Source organism: Tyto alba, unplaced genomic scaffold (genome assembly GCF_018691265.1).
Source record: "Tyto alba isolate M040663 unplaced genomic scaffold, T.alba_DEE_v4.0 Super-Scaffold_48, whole genome shotgun sequence".
Taxonomy (NCBI): Eukaryota; Metazoa; Chordata; class Aves; order Strigiformes; family Tytonidae; genus Tyto; species Tyto alba.
In genome coordinates this window covers 24,666,995-24,687,841 of record NW_024881324.1, presented here as the reverse complement: position 1 = coordinate 24,687,841, position 20,847 = coordinate 24,666,995, and the positions used below count along the sequence as shown (strand labels likewise).

The 20,847-nt window shown below is 37.4% G+C and overlaps 1 protein-coding gene and 1 long non-coding RNA gene across 2 annotated transcripts; one reads left to right on the top strand and one right to left on the bottom strand.

Moving 5' to 3' along the window:
* Positions 1-980: 980 nt before the first annotated feature.
* On the bottom strand, positions 981-5,711 carry LOC122154805. The gene is made up of 2 exons (XR_006166879.1): positions 5,599-5,711; positions 981-1,888 (listed from the first exon to the last, which is right to left on the bottom strand). It is a non-coding gene; the product is annotated as an uncharacterized LOC122154805 (long non-coding RNA).
* Positions 5,712-6,107: 396 nt separating this feature from the next.
* On the top strand, positions 6,108-20,251 carry OTULIN (OTU deubiquitinase with linear linkage specificity). The gene is made up of 8 exons (XM_042806729.1): positions 6,108-6,289; positions 7,135-7,470; positions 11,132-11,205; positions 12,054-12,148; positions 13,428-13,571; positions 15,855-15,980; positions 17,011-17,280; positions 18,559-20,251. Exons 1-8 carry the CDS (start codon positions 6,141-6,143, stop codon positions 18,751-18,753), a joined length of 1,389 nt encoding a protein of 462 aa, XP_042662663.1. The 5' UTR covers positions 6,108-6,140; the 3' UTR covers positions 18,754-20,251.
* Positions 20,252-20,847: the final 596 nt, after the last annotated feature.

Genomic DNA, 20,847 nt, shown 5'->3' with positions numbered 1-20,847 from the left:
TGCAGATTTACAAGATTTTTTTTTTTTTTTTGCAGATTTATAAGATTTGTAAGATCTGGAGCAGTAACTCTAACTCTAAACTTTCCCTGTAAGCTAAAAGAAAACTGAATATTCAAGCATCCATAAAGGAAATACATATTTGATACCATGGGTAGAGAAGACGGGGCAACCTGCATGAGGATGTTTCTTTAATTTCTGTTTCATAAAACTGCTGGAGTTTTGCATTTATTATCATTATTTGGTTTCTGCAGACCTCTATTTCCTCTCCTTTTTTGAAAATGTGGAAACTGGAAAGGAAAAAAGGCATGAAACATAGAAATTATTCAGGGAGGTTTAGATAATTAATTGAGCCACCAAGAGTGTTCTTGGTCTGGGCAACAGTCGGCAGGAAGTATTGCTGCCTTACTCTGACATAGTAATTGACAAGAACGTTGATTTACTAAAACAAAATTTTCTCTATATATTTTTCCTTTAGGGGACACGAGCTGCTCTTTGTTTAATAACGAAAAAAAAAAAAATAGTAACATCACACTGTAACTTCTTTTAATAAATGTTTTTATCAAATTCATGGACAATATATTTACTCATAATCTTCATGTATTTTAAAATGTGCAAACTACTCTTGCTCAGAGAAATCGTGAAGCAGATTTTTAAAGGTGCCTTTGTTTTTTCTTTTTGTGAAGACTTGTTATTTTAATTGTTTGGAGCGGTGCGCCATGAACAATAGTGGCAGTTTTTTAATTTGCAAACAGCCATAATTCTTACCGATGATGTATAGGTTATATTCACATGATTCACACATGCTCTTTTTTCTGTTCAAGGGACTGAAAAAAACCACCCACTGCACCAAAGCCACAACCTACATATTTTTCTCAGTCATTTGAAAAATAACGTAGCATGCTGGAACTGCCTTTTTGTTTGACAGCAGCACGCCAATTTAGAGCTCACTTAGTAAAATATAAAACGGGAAGCTGTAAAAGTGGAAAGCAGCATGTATATATACCTGTCTTTATGTACAAGGTAGGAGATATCTAACAAATTCAGGGATGCTAGAGGATAAAAAACCCACACAAGTAATATGTAATTACAGAAGTATATAACGGATATTATATTGCCCATTTGACTTTTACTGGTGGGTTTTCCCCATCTATTTTCTTCTGAATGGTATTCCCCTATAGTCACAAGCAGAACTGATCACCCGAATGTTTCTAATCATACTCCTGAAAACTCTGGAGCAATTTTCAAGTGGTTTAGCAAAGAAGATAACTGCTGGCCAGCACCAAGATGCATTAAATAAGGTAAAAACAATCAAAATATTTTTTCATGATGTTCGATGGGTTCTTTATGTATCAAAACCTCAGTTGCTAGCATCCTTTACCAGAAAGTATCCAGTGCAGAAATATTTCAGACCTACAAAATATGATCCTTGTATTACACTGAATGTCTTCATTGTGTATTTTCGTGAACTTTTTAAAGGATGATAAAGTTGCTTCAGCTAAAAATGAGTAAAAAATTAATCTGAATGAAACCATACATACGAAAAAGTTCTTGTAAACCTACATTAAAAAAGACTGAACATTCCAAACAACCCTGAAGACTCTACCTCCTCCTCATAAACAGTAGTAATAAAATTGAGCAAAGTCTTTTAGAATAGAATAATGTGTATGTTAGTCAGGACTCGCAGCCCAGTTTCCTGTAGAAAGCTGTATGCAATGAATGATGATGAATTCTATAAGTCTGTATGCATGTAACTCCTTCAGAGTCTTCCAGGTAGAAAGGTTTTGCCTTGCAAAGATCCTTAACCCTCCCGAGTTGAGGAAGTCAAAATCCCAAAATACCATGTGCTGCTGCTTCACTGTTTGCTTTGTAATCCTTTCACAGACCCAGCCTGGGGAAAAAAAATAGTTAAAGAATTAGAAGCACTTTGGGGAAAAGTATATTAAGCTAAAATATCTTCTTCAGTTTTGGTATCTACTAATTCATTTTTTGCTGTTGTGTGATTATTTTTTTTTTAATCTATATTGATATATATGCTCTTATTCATAATGACAAAGTTAAATAGTTGTGCCTTACACTTAGAAAAGGATGTGGGCAACTTAGAGTAATAGGTGAAGCCTGCTGAACTCATTCCAGGTTGAATCACCCCAGGGATGCGTTCTTGCAAAACTGTGAGCTATTCTTGTAACACCAAATTGCACTACACTAAAAGTAGTGCTCACTGATCTTCATTCACATTTACATGATTTTGGGGTTGACCTTGGTACCTTGGGGTTGAGAACAGAAATCACAATTTTGTTTTCAGCTAGGAGGCTGAATCTCACCTCTCCCATAGGTATAGGAGCTATACAGCCTTCACACTGGGAATTATGACAACAGGAGAACTAGATTTCTAAGTGAAATAGTCTGAGCTATTAATAGACCACGCAGAGTACAACAGGCATGGCTTTGGGTTTTTACTGTAGACTTCAGTGATATTTAGCTGTCTGCCCACTTTGCAGATGGAAGTCTGAAAATACAAGTTTTAGGAGTTTTGGGAGTAATACAAAGATCTTGGGTTTAGATGTCTAAATTCTGCTTAAGCCCCATTTTAAAAATAAAAATCTTAGAGTAACAGGACTATTTTGATATCAACAAAAGTAAACAGCTGCTCCATTTTTTTCTGTATGGATATATCTAGCTTGCTTGATCTTAATATACAGTTACATTTTTTTGAATATGTTGACATTGTTCTTTCAAATTAACTTCAGAAATTCAACAGAATCCCGTGGAAATTCTTCTTAGCATCTGTAATGTCAGTATTTTTGTAATTTGTGCGCATATATTTATTATTTGCCATTACTGGAAAGCAAGGTTCTACCTCTGCCTTGAAGACTTTGCAAAGTCTTCTGTGGGAAAATACAGCATTGCCAATGGATATGAGTGATCATGTATGGCCCAAGCTCTAAACTAAAGTAGTTGTGACTAACATTATTCTCAAACATCTGGGCAAAATACTGCAAGCAGCTGTGTGAAAAAAAAAAAAAAACCAAAACAAAACCAAGACAAACAAACAAACAACAAAACCAGCATATTTTTTATCTAATGCACTTTATAGTTTATGTAAATCTGTTGCTCAGAAATGTTACATATTTTGAGAAAATGAGACTAATTTTTTTAATTACACATGCCTACTAGAATATGGAACTGAATATACAAATCACAAAGAGGACTGTTTGTTTTGAGAAATCTGTTCATTTAAAAACAGATCATCTAAGAAAAAAACAGTTCATCACTTCCACAGTCTATAGAAAGCAAACTTCAGGACCTCAAGCTCAAGTCCTTTTGGTTTTTGAACTTGGTAGTAATTGTAAAACAAACAATGTTTTGCTTTGTTTAATCTACAGCATTCTAGACATTTGTATAAATTCTTACTGCACTTCATGCCCATTTCTTTTTCTTTTAACATTATTTAGTATTGTTGCATGCTCTTTGACAGCTACTGCATTCAGTTCATAGGACACATTTTTACTTGCAGACTAAAACTATTCTTTGAATTTCTGCAACCTGGAAGGTAATGACTAATATACAACTCTTTTGCCACAGTTGATCTTGTGAAATGTGTCATGGAACCTTCAATTATTTCCAGAAACTGTATAGCTACTGTAGATCAACACTAAACCCCAAAATACACCTTGCTAAGAAAATAAAATTCATATATGCTTGCAATCTATTGTTCACAAGAGGCAGCGAAAACCCTCATTTTTAGATGTAGTTTACATAAGGGTTGAACTGACAAATATTCCCTTGAATTACCTTTATCGATTCAACTATGGAATATACCTAATTTGAAGATTATGAGCTTTTTCCAGTTGTTTTTGTGGGGGGAGTATTTGGCAGAGAGAGCGGACTTTTCTATTGACTTTATTTATTCAGCCAATGACATGTGGAATACTTTTTTTTTTTTTGTTAATGTGAACACAAAGTTTTTCAGGAAAAACGCTACTTTGAGTATTTAGTTTTTGTCTTTTTGTGACCAAGAGAAAAAAATTTTAGTCACGTGATTGGCACAAGCCCCATCTGTAAGCAGATAAATATCAAATGAAAAAGACTGCACCCATTTTTTCAAGTTCACGTGGCAAGCGTTACTGCAATGCAGCCTGAAATGTGACATCATAGCATGGTTTTCTTCTAATAATTCTTGAGAAAGGACATATAATTTGCTGTTTAGGAACTTTCTGTTTCAAGGAAACAGTTCCAAATAGAGCAAGCATAGAATTAGCAAATTTCATTTCTTGGGTACAGTTCATGTATTTTGCAGTGTCATTTTGTAACACAGTATTTTGATCTTCATGAAGAATTAGGTCTAAACTGCAACTTCATCTGTGTTTAAAGCTCTGTGGAATTATTCTGCTCTGTAGTTCTTTGAAGGGTTGTGAAATGGTCAGACAACACGTCTCTCCTGTAAAGTTGCTGAGAGAATAGCAAATGTCTGTAACAAACAAAAAAAGAACCTAATCTTAAAAAGCAGGCAGCTATAATAATTCTTAAATGCTACTCAAGTGAAAATATTTTAATTATGGGAACATGGGAAACAGTTGGGTATATTTCACGTGGACTAGCTGTCTGAACAGGAGTAATTCTGAAGTGGCCAATGTGAAATAAGAACGGATTTTGAGGCAAATCTGTTGGTCAAACAGTTGTTCAAACAAAGAGATTTTTCAAAGGACGTGTCATTGTCATGAGCAATCCAACACAGATTTAATCCACAAAATGATCGGTGATTAAAGAAAAAAAAGTAATGCTTTTTTTTTTCCCCCTTTTTTTTTTTTTTTCCCTCCGTCAAACATTTATTACGACACTTCCCTGTGTCTCAAGGATAAAAGAAACAGAAAAAGCTTGTTTACAAACATGTCAATCAGTTTTTCATGACTTATATTTTGTGATGTTGCAAATTACTTATCATCACCATTTTAACCTTTTACAGGTTTTACTACCTGATCTCCACCTTTAAAATGTTCTCCCTATACTCTTGGATACTCTAAACACAGGGATTTTTTTTTTTTTTTTTTAATAATCCTGTTAATTCAATTTCCTTTACTGTCAGCTCGTTTATAGTAATTTTCCCCATTTTAACATCACTCGTATTATTCAGAGAAAGTGCATTCTTATGAGGGAAATTCCAAAATGAAGACACATACTTTTCTCTTTCATTTTCAAGCCCAAATTCAAGGTGAACAAAATGCTCAGACTTCAGTGGACTTTTTTCTCTACCCACAGTGCAGCTTTCCTACTTTTTACTCTTCTCAGTATTCCATTGTTAATAGTCTTGGGTGTGCTTAACTCTTGAACGTAACTCTGCAGGGTTTATAATTTACTCACTACGCAGGCTGCTCTCCTGCCTGGCGTTTAATAAAGGTGCAGGAGAAGGTGGTGATGCATTTTTTTGCTGCTGGAAGAGAAACTTCCACCCTCTGACAAGCTCCATCCAGCGATTATCGCCTCCACGTGCCTCTTTACGTCACACACGCCTCCTTACGGCACGAGGATTTTAACGCGGGGCACCTGACAACTGAAAAGCAGCTCTACTTCCCCCATCCCCTGTATTTAAGAGAACTTAACTGGTGTCTCCGAGCTCGGGGCTTTTCACTTAACTCCTTTTATTCCGCGTGAATTCAAGCGTTGATTTTGCACTTTACTGGAAGCTCGCTGTTTAAAAAACAAGACAAGACACGCTCCGCGGCCGGCTTTGGTATCGCCCGCCCCAGCACTCCCTCAGCCGGAGCGCCGGCGGCCACGCGCCGCCAACGCGCATGCGCTGAGGCCCAGGGCCCGCCGCGCCCTGCGGCGGCGTCCCGCCGCTCTGTGCGTGAACCGCAGCCGGGCGGAAGAAAGGGCGGAAGCAAGCAAGCGAGCGCGGGTACGTGTGGCACGCCATTTCCGGCGTGGTGACGCCGGGGGCGGAGGATGCCGGCGGCGGCTGCGGCCGGCGAGGCGGAAGCGGTTGCGGAGCCGCGCGAGCGCCGCGCGCCGCCGCCGCCGCCGCCGCCGCCACGGCGATGGGAGCGGCGGGCGCGCGCCGGCAGCCGCGTTAGGCGCCCCTCGCGCGCGGGCCTGTGGGCGGGGCCCGCCGCGGCTCCTTCCGCGGGGAGCGGCCCGCCGCCATGAGCAGCCGGCGGCGGGCGGCGGGGGGCGGCGAGCCGCCTACCGGAGCGGCGGCGGCGGCGGCGGCCCCCAGCGCTCGGCGGGGCGCGGCGGCCAACGCCCATCGGCCGGGGGCCCGCGGTCCCGCCGGCCGGGGGCCGCCGGAGAGGTGAGGAGGCCGCGGTGGGGCGGGTGCTGCAGGGCGCCTGCCAAGGCCTTCCCGGGGTGGGGGGGGGGGGATGGCGGCCGGGACGGGGCGTGCAGCGCTGGGCCTGGGCTCCGTCTGGAGGGGCAGCTGCGTGCGTGGCGGGTTCCAGTGCGAGAGGGCAACGGCGCCTTCTCGGGGGGGGGGTGGAGGGGCGGAATGTGGCTGTGGCGGGTGCGAGGCTTTAACCTGAAGGTGGAAGTCAGAATCTTGTCCGGAACACGACTGCGGCAACTGCAGAGGAACCTATAATGGTTGAGGGGTGCTGTGCATCAATTTCAGATAAATATCCTTGACGCGCATCCAAAGCCTCGGGACAGCTTACTAGAATGGATTTTTAGAAGGTCCTGTCTCATAGTCGCTTAGAAATCGTAGATGGAAGAAACAAAGACTGTGGGTTTTCCATTAAACGATAATCCTTGAGCGGCGGAAGGTTCCATGGAGCACGGGGCGAGTTTGTAAAAATGCTTCTCTTGCGAGTCTGAAACTTGTTTCATTGGGATTTCTGTTAATCCTTAGGTTTTTAGGTGATAATGCCCCTTGAGACAGGCAATCGTTCAGTCAGGGCGCTAATTCTAGGGCGGGTTGCGTTTCGGGAACTGGTACGGGTTAGCTTTGGTAAGAAATCGGCTTGCCAGGGAGATGAGCTTGAAAACAGCTCGGGTGCTGTGTTGTTCTACCAAACTATTCCGGATTTTGCTTCTGCTTTTGAATAATTTAAGTACTCTCTGAATATGTAATTTTGTTAAAACATACGCTTTTGTTCTTCCGCAAGAGATACTCTTCATGTGTTTCTCCATTCTTCAAAGCCAGGATAATTTTCAAGGGTGGATGACGGAACCAGCCAGCCTTTCTGCAGGTGCAGAACAGACACAGAAAAAAGAGAGTGTTGCTAAACAGTTGATGAGGCATGAAAAGGAAGTTGGTGTTCTTTCTAATGAACTCGGTTCAGCAAACACAGCTACTGACCAGAAAGCGCGATCTACGTCAGAAGTAAGAAAAGACCCTGTGTACAGAAGTCCTGGGAGACCAGAGAAGACAGATATGATTAAATCATTTCTGACAGATCAGGATGCATTTAGCAACTGTGAACTGTATCTATCTGTGTCAAGTAACTGTTCAGCAGTGGATTCATCTGAGGACAGGTGAGGAATTTTTTTGATAGATAAATATAAACCCAGCTTTTTTCTAGAAAGTGAGGGGTGCTTTCAGTTCATCAAAGTGAATATCTTGGCCAAATTTCATATATGTTAGTGTCTTAGTGAAATAAATCTAAATGTCAAATTTAAAATTTGAAGGCCACCTTCACCCTTTAGACAAATTGCTTACTTTTGTGGTTTATTCATGGTGGTCTTTCCCCATCTAAGGGAATAACGCGACATTAAGCTCTTAAGGGTAGGATGCAGAGTGTGGGGAACTAAGACTTGAAGAAAGATACTCTGGTAGCTTGCATTTAACCTTGTGAACACTTTGTTAGGTGCAGTGCTGGCAGTGATAGAAGGCTTTTTTTAGTCCTAACACTTGAACTTTTTGTTTGGTTGGATTTTGTAAACCTCCTGCTATAGGCTGAGTTAAAATTGTAGTTGTTTGACATACTGATTAGGTTTGACAGTAGAAGTCTACAAGGATATTTGATATCTGGAGGAAGAAATAAATCTGAAAGTTTTAAAAAAAGATACTCCAAACTTCTGAAAACAAATTTAATGGACATTAAGAGTGGCTTTATGTCACTGAAGAATACGTTAATAAAGTAAGAGGAAAAAAGTGATTCCTGATTAATCCTCTTTCGTCTTAAGCCAGTGGACTATTTTAGACAACATCCAAAATCTACAATAAGCTCTTACTTAGTGGAAAAGTCATTATAAATAAGTACATGTTTGCAAGGATGCTTTAAAAATCTAATATGTTAATGTGAATTTTTTAATATTAAAGCACATTTAACATTAATACGCATATTTGTATAAATATGTATTGAGTGTATTTTGTATGTGAGCAAAACTGTGGCACATGAGGATCTCTATCCTTCTGAATTTTTAAATTAGCTGCTACTTGGCATACTAATTCTATTTGACGTAATTTGCCTTTACATGAACTATTAATAGCAATAAATTTAATCTGACATTTAAAAAATTAAATATTCATCCCTTCATGGTAATAAATGGAAGACTTTAAGCATTGATTTTGCTTTTGTGTGTTCTCTTCGATACCGGGACTTCTAGTCCTGCAAATCTGTTAGTATAAAATTATTTATATTTTTGCCTATAGTCCTTTCCCTTCTCTCAAGCTTAGTTTTGCTTGTTGTCTTAGCTTGTTGGGGTTTAGTTTTTTTTCTTGTTGGTGTGGTTTGTTTTTTTTTTTGTTGGTGTTGTTTACTTTTAAAATGGAAAGCCCAGGATACTCTTAAAATCTGACATCCTGGTTTTTTCCTTGATATCTTTGGTTGAGCAGAACCTGATTTACTAGTTCAACAATTTAAGTGTTTACACACAACACTTTGCACTATTTTTTTTTTGTGCACGTATGTTTTCATTTAATTATTCTTTTCCATCTGTTATTTTCTTTTCGCTCTATTATCAAAGATTAACATGAAGATTAATGGGGCAAAGCTTTCGTTTCCACAGATTTACTCAACAGTTGCTATGCTAGAACAATGTTAAGATGCACTTTCAACTTTGAAATGAGTGCCTGTGCAGATGGATTGCACCTCTTGGTTACCTTGATTTCAAAACAACTCAGTTAAATTGCAGTACTTTGTTTACGCTGAATGTTAATCTATTAGTTCAACTTTGTCAACTCCCAGAAAGAAAATGGGGTAATATCTGCAGAAAGAACATGATGCTGCCTACTCTACACCAAACTTCTTTTTTGAGCGACCTCACTAGTTTACTAAGTTGAGCACTTTTTGTGCATTATAACCTAAATGTATTTGAGGATATATCCCAAAGTAACGTGTCTCGCCATCTCCTATGGAATCCCTTATAGAAGCAGGTTTGTTCGTGATCAGAGAGCGAGGCTGTTGCTTTATCTTTTAAATATTTAGCTTTATAGATAAGCTAGGCTGGAGATCGCTGCTGTCAGATACAGTTGGTTTTTTTGGTTTTGTTTTGTTTTTGTCATAGGATTTTCAAGGTTATTGAATATTCTTGAAGCTTTTCACAAACCTTAGTGGACCTTAATCTCTGCTGAGAAATAAGATTATGCGTGGAAATTAGGGTTTGCCCAGTGTCATGCTGTAACAAGGATAAGGACTTGGGATAAGTGTTTCTGTGATTTTTCTTCTCAGCAGGTAGTACTCTTCTTATGGAGTACTGTGTTTAATATTTATTGCCTCTATTGTTTCTCTTTTAATTAATGTATTTTTAATATTGTTACAAATCAGATCTCAAGCAGCTACTTGAGCACCCAAGAAACCCAGTTTGAAAGCTAAAGGTCTGAAACTTGAATAAAAACTAAACTATAGTTTCATATGACAGCTTCCTGGTATTAACCTATATTTGTCTTTATACTAAAATTTTTTTTTTTGTTCTCAAGGGAAATACATGCAAATGGGTTAGAAATGTTACCTTTTTTAAGCAAGCTGATTTGAATATAAAGAAAAGGAAATACAGAGCCATAATTTACCACTGTATTCTTTCAGCTTTATTGAGAATGTTCTAACTACCACCTGGCTGCATTAATTTTTTCCTGGTCTTTTGCAAGCACAGTGTGGTTTGGGTTTTTCTGAGTAGTAGGTAGGAAGCTACTAATAGTAGTGGGCAATGAATAATAAATAACCTTATGCTTCTTTTTTTGCTCATGTGTACTTTCTTCAAAATGCAAACTTTCAGTGTAACATTCTTTTAGCGGTAAGCCTAAATGATTTGCTAATGTTTTTTAAAGTGTTTTAGCTGTGAAACTGATTTTTTTAAAGTTTGTTTTCTAGATGAGCAAATGACACTCAGAATCACATTTCAAGGAATGTGCAATTTGCTGTCTGTTTGTTGAACACTGTATGGACCTCCATTCTCTACAGTAACGTTCACATGCTAGCTTCAAGATATTTTCCTGATGATGTTATCCTATGCATAGAAACAGTATCCTTTTAGGCCATCATTTCTTCCCTCACGGTCATAACTTGAGTTCAGAATGTCTGTAGATAGGCTCAGATGGAGACATTTGACTCCTAAACCAGCATAACTTGACCAAAAAGCCCATGTTATTTGAGGAAGAAACGTTTGTCTGGATTTCGGTTAGCCCGTAGGCTCCGGTTTGGATCACGCTTAGAATTTTGTTTCCTTTGAGTTCGTAACATTCAAACTGGCTGCAGGTAACTGGCTGCTTTTCCTCGTGATACTCTGTCCTGCATTCTGCTCATTACTAGGCAGGTTGCTTGGCCTCAGTAGACACAAAGCTCTGGTGAGTAATGAGTTCTTAGTTGGGTGCTTAGGTTGCAGTATTCATATACTCGGCAAAAAAGGCATTTTGGCTTGTACCTTTTGCAAATTTATCATGTAAAATTTACAAATACAAAGGGACTAAAGTACTCTGTAGTCTCCATTCAACCAGCAAAAGAGAAATTCAAAATTCAGGCAGTGATTCACTGCCCATGTAGGTGTCTTAGAGAAGAGAGGGAAAGAGTTGAGAGGGTTTTTTAAACTTTTTTTTCGAGAACTCCTGTTGGTTTTATGAAAAAGTGGAAAGTGAACGGAATTGAAAAAATACTTAGAGAAAGACTGAAGTACTTGCCTGTAGTTGTAAACAGTGAAAAAAGTAAATGACTGTAAGATTTGTGCTGTCATGTCAAGTCTGTGTTGAATTTTATTGCAGTGAGGAGGACATGTATCGTGATGCAGAAGAAATAGAGAGAGAGAAAATACTACTTTATGAGACAAGCTCTTCAGGTACATTTGAACTTTGGCATTTTAAATACAGTATTCATTATAGCACTTAATTTGTGATGATTTGACATCCTTGTGTACAGATGTCTCTGTGTGCAATAGAAGTTACTGACTATGACCGACTACATTGTACAGTTTAATTCACAAAAAGATCAGCTTTATGTAAAACTAGTTGCTGTTAGTATTTTTTTTTTCCCCTGTGTTTCTGTAGATGCTTTACAAGTGAATGTGAATCCTTTGAAAAGCAGTCACATTATCTTATGAATGTTGTGCTTGAAAATTAATTATTTATAATTATTGTAGCATCATCTGTTGCTGGGATCCCTTGATGACCTTCGTGCTGTCTGGTTTGGAATGAAGGCTGTTAGGATTCCAAGAGAAAACTGTATTTCTTCTTTCTACCACTATTTCTGGCTTATTCAGAAAGATCCGTTATCTTTCTCCCTTATAGTCTGGCTGCTGAAAGAAGGAAAAACTTTTGTCAAATATTTTTGTGATTGCTAAGAAAATTGAGTACTGTACTAATTTATACTCTTTACCAGTTAATATTTTCCAGAAGAGAGGAGCAGAATGTTCTTTATTTTGTTGGACCACATCATTATTTTTGTTCACTTGTGGCTTTCAGAGCAAGCTGGTTTTTTTTGTTTGTTTGTTTTGGTTTGTTTTGCTTGGGTTTTTTTTTTTTTTTTCCCCTCCAATACCAATAATTAGTAGCTAAAGGTTGTGCTGCCGGTCTTGTTTGGCAGCAATGTTACCTGAAAGTGATACAGTGTATTTAGAAATTCAGTGCTTTTTCCATGTTGTTCTGTTTCACAGTTCTCAGTATAATGTTACATATTCTATTTTGACAGAACATAAACTAAGTGTTGCACCTGAAATGGACATCATGGAATATTGCAGGAAGGAATGGAGAGGAAATACAGCAGTCGCAAAAAGGATGAGAAAGGTATCAGTTTTCTTTTTTGTTTAATTTTATTGGGCTTTTTGTTTTCATTTGTATGTTTAGTAGGTGATTTCCTATAGGAACAATCTTTAAAACAGGAAATGCAATAGCTGTATTTTCCAGCCTCTGGTCTTAGAAGTGACTGACATCTGGAAGGTGGTTTTGTTCGTACTTGTTCAAAATGTGTTTTTTAGTAAGGGTACTTGTTGGTAGTGTGGAGTTTTGATGAATACTGTTCTTCATTACTGTTTTGAGTCAAAGCTTTAAATTTGGTTTATTACCATAAAATGGTAATGTTGTGGGGTTGTTGAAATGACAGAGCAAATAACCAAACTCTTTGGCAGAAGGCAAATAACTGAAGTTGGTGAATTGCATGATTTTTAAGATGGAAGCTTTAACGAGTAGGCTCAGTTTTTTTTAAAATTTTTTCCTGAATTCTTAATTTTTATAGGTTTTGGACTGGTTTTATTTTATTAATCTTGAGCTAGAATGGTAGAAAATAAAGCATAAAGTTGGTTGGGGTCTTTTTTTTTTTTTTTTTTTTTTTTTTTTGTTCAACAGTTTGAAAATTTAGTGGTATGTATGAGTAAACCTAAAAAATACTTTTTGGTAAATCAAAAGATCTGTTTGTCACCTTCAAGAGATTAGTAAGAGCAGTACAGATGCACAGGGCACTGGCTCTTGCTAGTTTAGCTGAGGAGACACACTGAGCTTCACAAGTTACATTTCAACACTGCTGCTTCTGCTAGAAGTGTATGTATGGGGACAGCAGGGAGGGGACAGATGTGCTGAGGCATGTGTCAAGATATTTCGGTGTCAACACAAATTTTCCCTGAGGCAAAAACAACTACATGTGACACATATTGGGCAAAAGGAGTAAACTGTTGCTGAAACTTCTTCTAAGCATGATATGTTTTTACATTTATGGTCTTGTGTTTGTATGTTTAGATTTTTTTTTTTTTTTTAAACTTAAGTAGGTTATTTACCCACATTTCAACGATATTTCTACACTGTTATCAACTAAATGCCACAACCAATTATTTGCTTGGATTTCTTTGGTTTTTTGTTTGTTATTCAGCAGACCCAAGCAAGTTTTTGTCGAAGCATAATTTGTGACAAAAGCATTTGAACTTCCAAAATGGGTAGTGGATCAACCCCTTTTTTTAAAAAAATATCATTAGAATTTGGATGCTAATATTCCCATATGTTTTATGATACCAGTGCATGACCTTAAAATGTTTTATTAATGCTTTGATGTTGTTTGGATTTTGTGGTTTTTTAGGGATATGAAGCAGTTGCTCAGAGGTTTGCATCTATAAGGAGAGTACGAGGTGACAACTATTGTGCTCTCAGAGCAACTCTTTTCCAGGCACTAAGTCAAGCCACCCAGTTACCAAGCTGGCTGCAGAGTGAGGATTTTACTATGGTACGTGTCAAACTCTGATCTTCTGACAGTAGAGGAATGTTGGTTCTACCCTACTTGATAATTTTATGATCTCATCTCTCTATTGTGCTGTATGTGCTCATTTCTTAATATCCTTTGAATTGAGAAGTGGTAGTGTTCAGTTTTGTTGTACTTTTACAGTGATTCTTTCAACTTGGAATTGAGTCCAAGTCCCTGTAGTTTCCAGTTTATAATGTATAAATGTTACCACGGTGTTGACTGTAATGTAACTTGTCTGTCTTCGTCTTGCCCTCTTGGTTTCTTCTTAGGGCATGTAATATGGCAGTAAGAGGTTGCCCACAAGACAGCCAATAATAACAAAAAAAATAGACAGCTTATTCTAAATGCATTTGAAAAAAAAACAACAGCTTTTCAAAATTACAATATGCATTCTTGGCATATACAGTTTCTCTAGAAAGTGGATTATCAGATTGGATGCTGCAGACTTTTTAAAATGTGTACTGCCCATGTCTTAAATGTTACTTAAAGTAAGTGTGACTCCAACCTGACATAAAGAACAGTTCTTACAGAGCATTGGTGGATAAGCAAAGCAAGGTGTCTTACTAAGAGTAGAAGAAAAATATTCCATAAATTGTCTCGTGTCAGCAAAGTCCATTTGGTGATATTGGTGAACGTGGAAGAAACATGTACGAAGCTGCTGATCCAAAGGTGCCCCCCTTCAGGGGGGAGTAAGCTTCCAGTTGTCCAGGCTGCTGCTGGCAATGTGAATGATGAACGTCCGATGCAGACTCTGTGTGTAGACTAGCAGTCCAGGTAGAATCACACTGCTCTTATTATTTTCCTGTATAACTTTAGAGGCTATCCTTAAAATTTCTCACTGCAGTCACTATCACTGCTATGTAAACTTCTGCTGATACGTTTTTGTAATTACTGATGAAACTGTTTCTATGGAATGTTTATTACTGCAGCAGTATTTCTTAAAAAGATTTCCTTTTTATAGAAAAAAATTCTCCCACCTGACAACAATCTCCATGTTATCAAACTGTAGGAGATAGTTTCCCAGTGCTCCTTTAAAGAACCTGTAAACCTTTTTAAATGGTGTACTTCGCAGTTTTTAATGATGTTCACCTATTTTTTTTTTTCCTACTGATTTGTAGAGGAAAATGTGTCATGTGGTAATTAACATTTTTTTGAAAAAGGTGTACAACTATAAAACTGACTGAAATGATAAACTCTTAATGCATCAAAGCCCAAGGCATGTGAGAGAAATGTGTATAGTGACAGCTAGCAATATAACTTTAACAAAGGTTTTCTGTGGTTTTTGTTTTGTCTTTTTTTTTTTTAATTGAAAACTGTTTACACGCACATTTCTAGTTGTAGAAGTTACTGGCATATAATCTTTATTTAGTTCTAAACATCCAGTTAGCATAGGATGCCAGGCTGGGGTGGGGGAAGGTGTCTGTATGCCTCACAAATACTTGGTTGCCATAAAGAGAACATATTGCTAATTTGGAGTCCTGAAAAAGTGAAAACTGGCTGGTAATGGCCGATGTTATATGTGCTGCTTTAGCCAAATATTTAATTCATTGTGAGACACGAGTTGCTCTTGCAGTTCCGGTGGTAAAATGGGTTAATAAATAAGGGCAAAAAACTGGGCATGCAACTGCCAACGTGTCCTTAAAGAGAAGTGTAAAAGCTCTTAACTGAGCAGGTGTAGTATGTGAGCAGTAGAAGAGGCTAAAGTATGATCTGATGCATCAACTAACCCCCGGGTTGTTGTCTGCTTTATAAGGAAACCTGTCCCATACTGTTTTAATTATGTTCCCTGAAAAGAAAACACTTGTGTTCTGGACAAAGTAGTCTGCACTCCCAACAAGACTTCTGGATTATCTGTTGGATATCATCGCATCTTTAACATTCTCTTCTGTTGGTTCAGGGACACTTTCAAACACAGTCATGGTCATCTGCTGCTGGAGGGGTTTTTTAATTAAAAAAAAAAAAAAAAGCCATGAGTAACCTGGGATCATTAATTTTTCCAGTGCTTAAGTATTGGTTACATCTGGAAATAGTAATAGACCAGTATTCTGATTGTTATCCAGCAAGTATTATAGAGAGGGAGTCGTGTTCAATTATGGTCATCTTATTACGACATCTGTTCAGAAGAACATATTGAGGGATCGTTTTAAGGTGCAAAATGTTAAAAAAAAAAAAAAAAAATCAATAAAATAATAGCAATGTGCGAGTTGGTGTCTTTTCCTTTCAAGACTTTTGATTTAAGCTGCCTTCTCTTCTCTCAACTTCCAGCTTCCTGAAAGCTTGCTGAGCAAGTATGACTGGATCAAGCAGTGGCAGCTAAAACAGAAACTGGGCAGGAAGACGGGAGAAATAAGTGATGAAATTAGAGAATATTTAATACTTCTCAGGAAAAAGGTTGGAAAAGTATTTATTTATTCTTGGTCACTTGCAAATAAGACCAATGACAAAGATTTTTGCGTGTGGTGAATTTAGCATAAGGATATTTTCACTAGTGAAAATCACTTTTCTGTATGTATACGTAAAAAAAAGTCAAGTAAAGGATGTCTGTTCAGATCTGTGAGAGTTTTCTGGTCTTTCACTGTTTGCATTAGGCTGGAATTAATTTGTAAGCAGCTCTGCAGAAAACTATTAATTAGTTAGAGAGGTTTCAATGAAGAAATTAATGTAACAGAGTAACATTTTGCCTCTATTTCTTGTATTTATTTGAAGGAATGATGTATGCTATGGACAAATGCTGTTGCTACCTTGAACAGGTCATGGAAATCAAAAAATACAGAATAATGGTGTAGTAATTTCAAAGGAGTAGGTTTTGTTTCACGTTTATATGTTTTTGTTCTAGATTAATGTAACAGGAAAATGACTGTGCCCTGTCAGCATTTGCACTGTATTACTTAGCCTCATCTTTCCCCCCCTTAAAACTCTGGAACCTATTTTAAAACTCTTTGTTTTTTCCTTCCTCACTGTGTATGCATATTCTCTTTTTTTGAAGGCTTTCATGAGTATTTTAAAGGCTGCGTTCAAGCAGTTTGAGGGCTGGAATGAAATACATATTCTGAGCAACTGAAATGTAAAGAATATGAATGATGTAGGATTGAGGATATGGGAAACAAAAAGGTTATTACCTTACTGCTTATTGTTCCGTGACCATATTTGTTTTGCCACCTTGCAACAATGTCGAGCATCATCTCCTTTTGCTTTGCTTAAGGACTAATTTAAACAAAATCAGACTAACTTAACTTGACTTTAGTAGGACTACAGCTGTGGAAATATTCTTGATTGTTTTTAAAAAGGCACAAAGCCCGACATAAATTAAATTCCGAGTGTCTGTGAACATCTGACAACTCACAAGTATCTTTTTGCAGCTCTGGCATGGTGATGGCTGTTGATACGTGTTGTTTGTGTTTTTTTTTTTTTTTTTTTATAGTGGAAGAACATAAGTGAAATCAAGGGTCCTATTGAGAAACAAGAAGCTTGTGATAAATTGTTTAAAAATGAGGAGGAGGAGTATAGTCTCTATGAAGCACTGAAGTTTTTGATGCTTAACACTGCCATCAAATTATACAATGATGATAAAAATGGAAGGAGAGTACCTGTCTTCTCATGGTTGCTGTTTGCACGGGATACATCTAGCAACCCTCGTCAGTTAATGCAGAATCACTTGAATCATATTGGTCACAGTGGAGGCCTTGAACAAGTAAGGAGAGATTGTTCTTACAGTGTTATTTTCCTGTTTTGGTTTCAAGTGGTTTAGGAAATGTCAAAGCTTTTGTTGGTCTGGCTAAATTTAATAGCGTACTGTCTGGTCTTTCATTGGAAAAAAATACAGTCAAGCCCCTTGCTTGTAGCAAGAGTCTATAAAGGCCTTCCTTTTAAATACTGATTTTTTTTTTTTTAATTTTTTTTTTTTTTTTTTTTTTTTAATTTTTTTGGTCTGGTGGCTGACACTTAGGCAGCATTCTTTTGGAAGCATGATATTCTATTAATAGTAACATTTGTATTAGTCCTTAACAGTTAGCTTTTTAAAAAATGTCTCTATAAAAGCCAATACTCAAATCAGGAAGAGAAGATCCTCTGTGGTGCATCTACTTGATGAATTCTGATAAACTAATGACACTTATGTTGCAGAACTGGTATGCGTATTATAAAAAAGCCCCAAATCAAAATGTAGTGCTTAATGAGCTGAATAGTCTGAAAGATTCTTAGAAACATCCATTTAAAAAAACCCCATTGAATATGTTACAAGTGTGGTACTGTGTCTAATTATTATGTTTCATTTCTATTTATTGGCTTAAAAATCTGATGACTGTAGTATAGATGAGACAGGTTGCTGATAAATGAGCTGATTCATTGGTGACATTTTTGCTGCTCAATTTAGTCAGTAAGTTTTAGGTTGCCTATTTTTGTGCTGACTAGATTAATCTATTTCAGTGATATTCAGTGTGAATTATTATTTAAAACAGGATATGATTGCCACTGTAGTAGACAAGACAGATTTTTCCAGCTTCTTTCTCTGAATTCCTTCTGATATCAACAGGCTTCGTAAGGCCTTCCCGTCAGCTTTTTATTTGGCCAGAGAGTTCAGAGTACCTTCTAAGGGGGCAAGGATTGTTGCCTGAAACTCGTTCCTGTCTGATTTAGTGACTTACAGGGCGACTGCTGATAGGAGAGAATGTCTTTCCTGCCTGTCTGTGGCAGTAGGATAGTGGGAGTCTCTGTATAAAGTAGCTTTTCTTTAGGACTAATCCTGTGGTGCCATTGTTGGGTCTGAAGAACTTCATGTTAAAGGCATGGTATCTTAGAGGTATATGATTGAATTGCTGAACTAGAGATGCTTGTGTATATGCATTCTTACTTGACATTTTTTTCTTTGAAAAATTACATCTGATGAGTATTAGTTTAGTATTTTTATGAGAAAAATCTTGCAAAAGGCATTTAGTTTTACACATCATATTTTTACTTTCTTCCAATGTAGGTGGAAATGTTTCTCCTTGCTTATGCTCTGCAGTATACCATCCAAGTGTATCGACTGTATAAATATGGAACTGATGAGTTCATCACACTTTATCCTAATGACCCAGAGGAGGACTGGCCCGTGGTGACTCTCATAACTGAAGATGACAGACATTACAATATTCCAGTCAGAATGTGCCAAGAGACTGTGCTGTAAACAAGTGATTTTTTGGCAGACAAACCTGTGCTGCTTAGTGAGGTTTCCAGTGCTATTCTGAAACAGGATGATGATGAAATCTGCATTATCAAATCTAGAACAACTTGAAATCCATGTTTTAGAAGTTTACATCTGAAATAAAATATCAAATAGGTACTATCTTAAAGAGTAAAATTTTGGCAAATATGGCTTTTGTTGCCCATTTTAAAAAAAAAAAAAAAAAAAAAAAAAAAAAGGAAACTTCTGCAGTCCTCTCTTTTGAAGAGCTTACTCTGAATAGGAATGCAAACCCTATAGATTTATTTCTTGTAGGAAAATAGGTGAAGCTCTGTGGTAAGACCAGAGCTGACCTTCTGCTTCCCGAAATAATGAGATAACGGTGACTTGAAATTTCTGGAGAAGTAAGCTGGCAGTGTCCTGAATGATATTTGTAATGTTGCTTAGAAGCAATTTGTACAAATCTTGGGTCTCAGGAAAAAATATAATTCTTTTGCAGTTGGAATTTAATGCCTGCCATGGTTTCTGCTACAGGAGAGATGTTACTTAAAATTTTCAAATGCTTTGGTGTTTTTTTTCTGGCATGAATATCTCTTATTTAGAAGCCAGTTTGTCTGTTACACTGAAAAATAAGAGCTCTTCCCCTTTCAACCTCTCGAGAGGATCATGGCAAAGAGGCTTGATAACAAGGGAGTGTAAAGGCTGTTTGTTAGTAGGTCACAAATTCAAAACCTGCGCAGAATTCCCTCTTCAGTTATGGTAGCTGATAGCAGAGAACCGTGTGCCCACTAACTTCCACGTCTGTTCCTGTAATTTTAATCCTCACTAGTAGCTGCTGCGGAGAACATCAGGATTTTAATTTGTCCAGGGAGTGCAGTAGGTGGAAGTAAACTTCTGGTGCATCCTCTCCACTCTTGAGAGGAGTACGTGGGAGGTTCTGTTTCTGCTTAGAATTTTTTGTTGTGCTTTAAGTTGAAGGAATACAAAATATATCAGATGCTGGGAGTGCTGACATACCTACCAAAGTAATTAAATAATAAAAGCATCACCTTTTAGCTTAAAAGTTGGAAGTATGCCCTACAGGTGATTCTCTGAAGAAGAGAATGAAAGCTGATTTAAATGAAATGCTGGTCATGCACAGGCCTCGTGGCTTCTCTTAGAAGGCCTTCTTATATAAAAGGAATAAGATGATAAAAACTACTTTTCATTCAAATATTCTGGAGGAAATGTCATGCAAAACTTCTAGTATGCAAAACTTCAAATTCTCCTGTTTTTTTTTTTTTTTCTACTTAAAGATAATTTGTTAACTTTTCTTTTGTTCTGAAATGTAATTACACAATGAGAATGTGTACTCACTGTGTTCAGAAATGTTTTGGACACATCTTAATGAGGTCTGTCGTAGTCAGTGTTATATTTGTTGTCTTTGCCTTTTAAAACAACTAGTTTGATCTGTTACTGAAAACTTCTGGGAGCTACAAGGGAATAAAAATAAACCAATTCATCTTGCAGTGTTTGGTTTCTTGTTTTAGGGCCTGTTTTCTTTCTAGCGGTATGTTTTTGAATTTTTATTTGCAATCCTTGTTCAACTTAGTTATTTCTTGAAAGCTGTAAAACATAGTAACCTGTGTAAACCAAATAATTATTGGCTTGCTGCTTGCACATGGACAGCAAAGGAAGATACTCCCTGAATTACTGTTATCCAAGTGATGCTGAAGGAGAAGGAAAAATTAGCTTTTGCAACTCGCTGAACTGTATCTTCCAGATGTATTTCTCTCAACAATATATCACTTAACACCTCTTAGGAAAAGACATCTAAAGCAGAAGCTTTTTCAGAGCAGAGTTTGAAGCAATTATGTATATAAACAATTCACATAATTGCCTTGTATGCTGAACTGAGAAGTACAGGACTGAGTGCACGGCATGCGTACACCTTAAAGTCATGTATTGTTCCTGCAGAAGTTGAGTAACAAAGAGTGGAAAAACTGATGTTGCTTTGTATTTTTCAGCCGTATTTTGGAGATAAGCAATGAGTCTGGACTGTGGTGTGTAGTATACTGATTTAACTTAAATATAAAATTGATAGCTGACAGTTTTTAA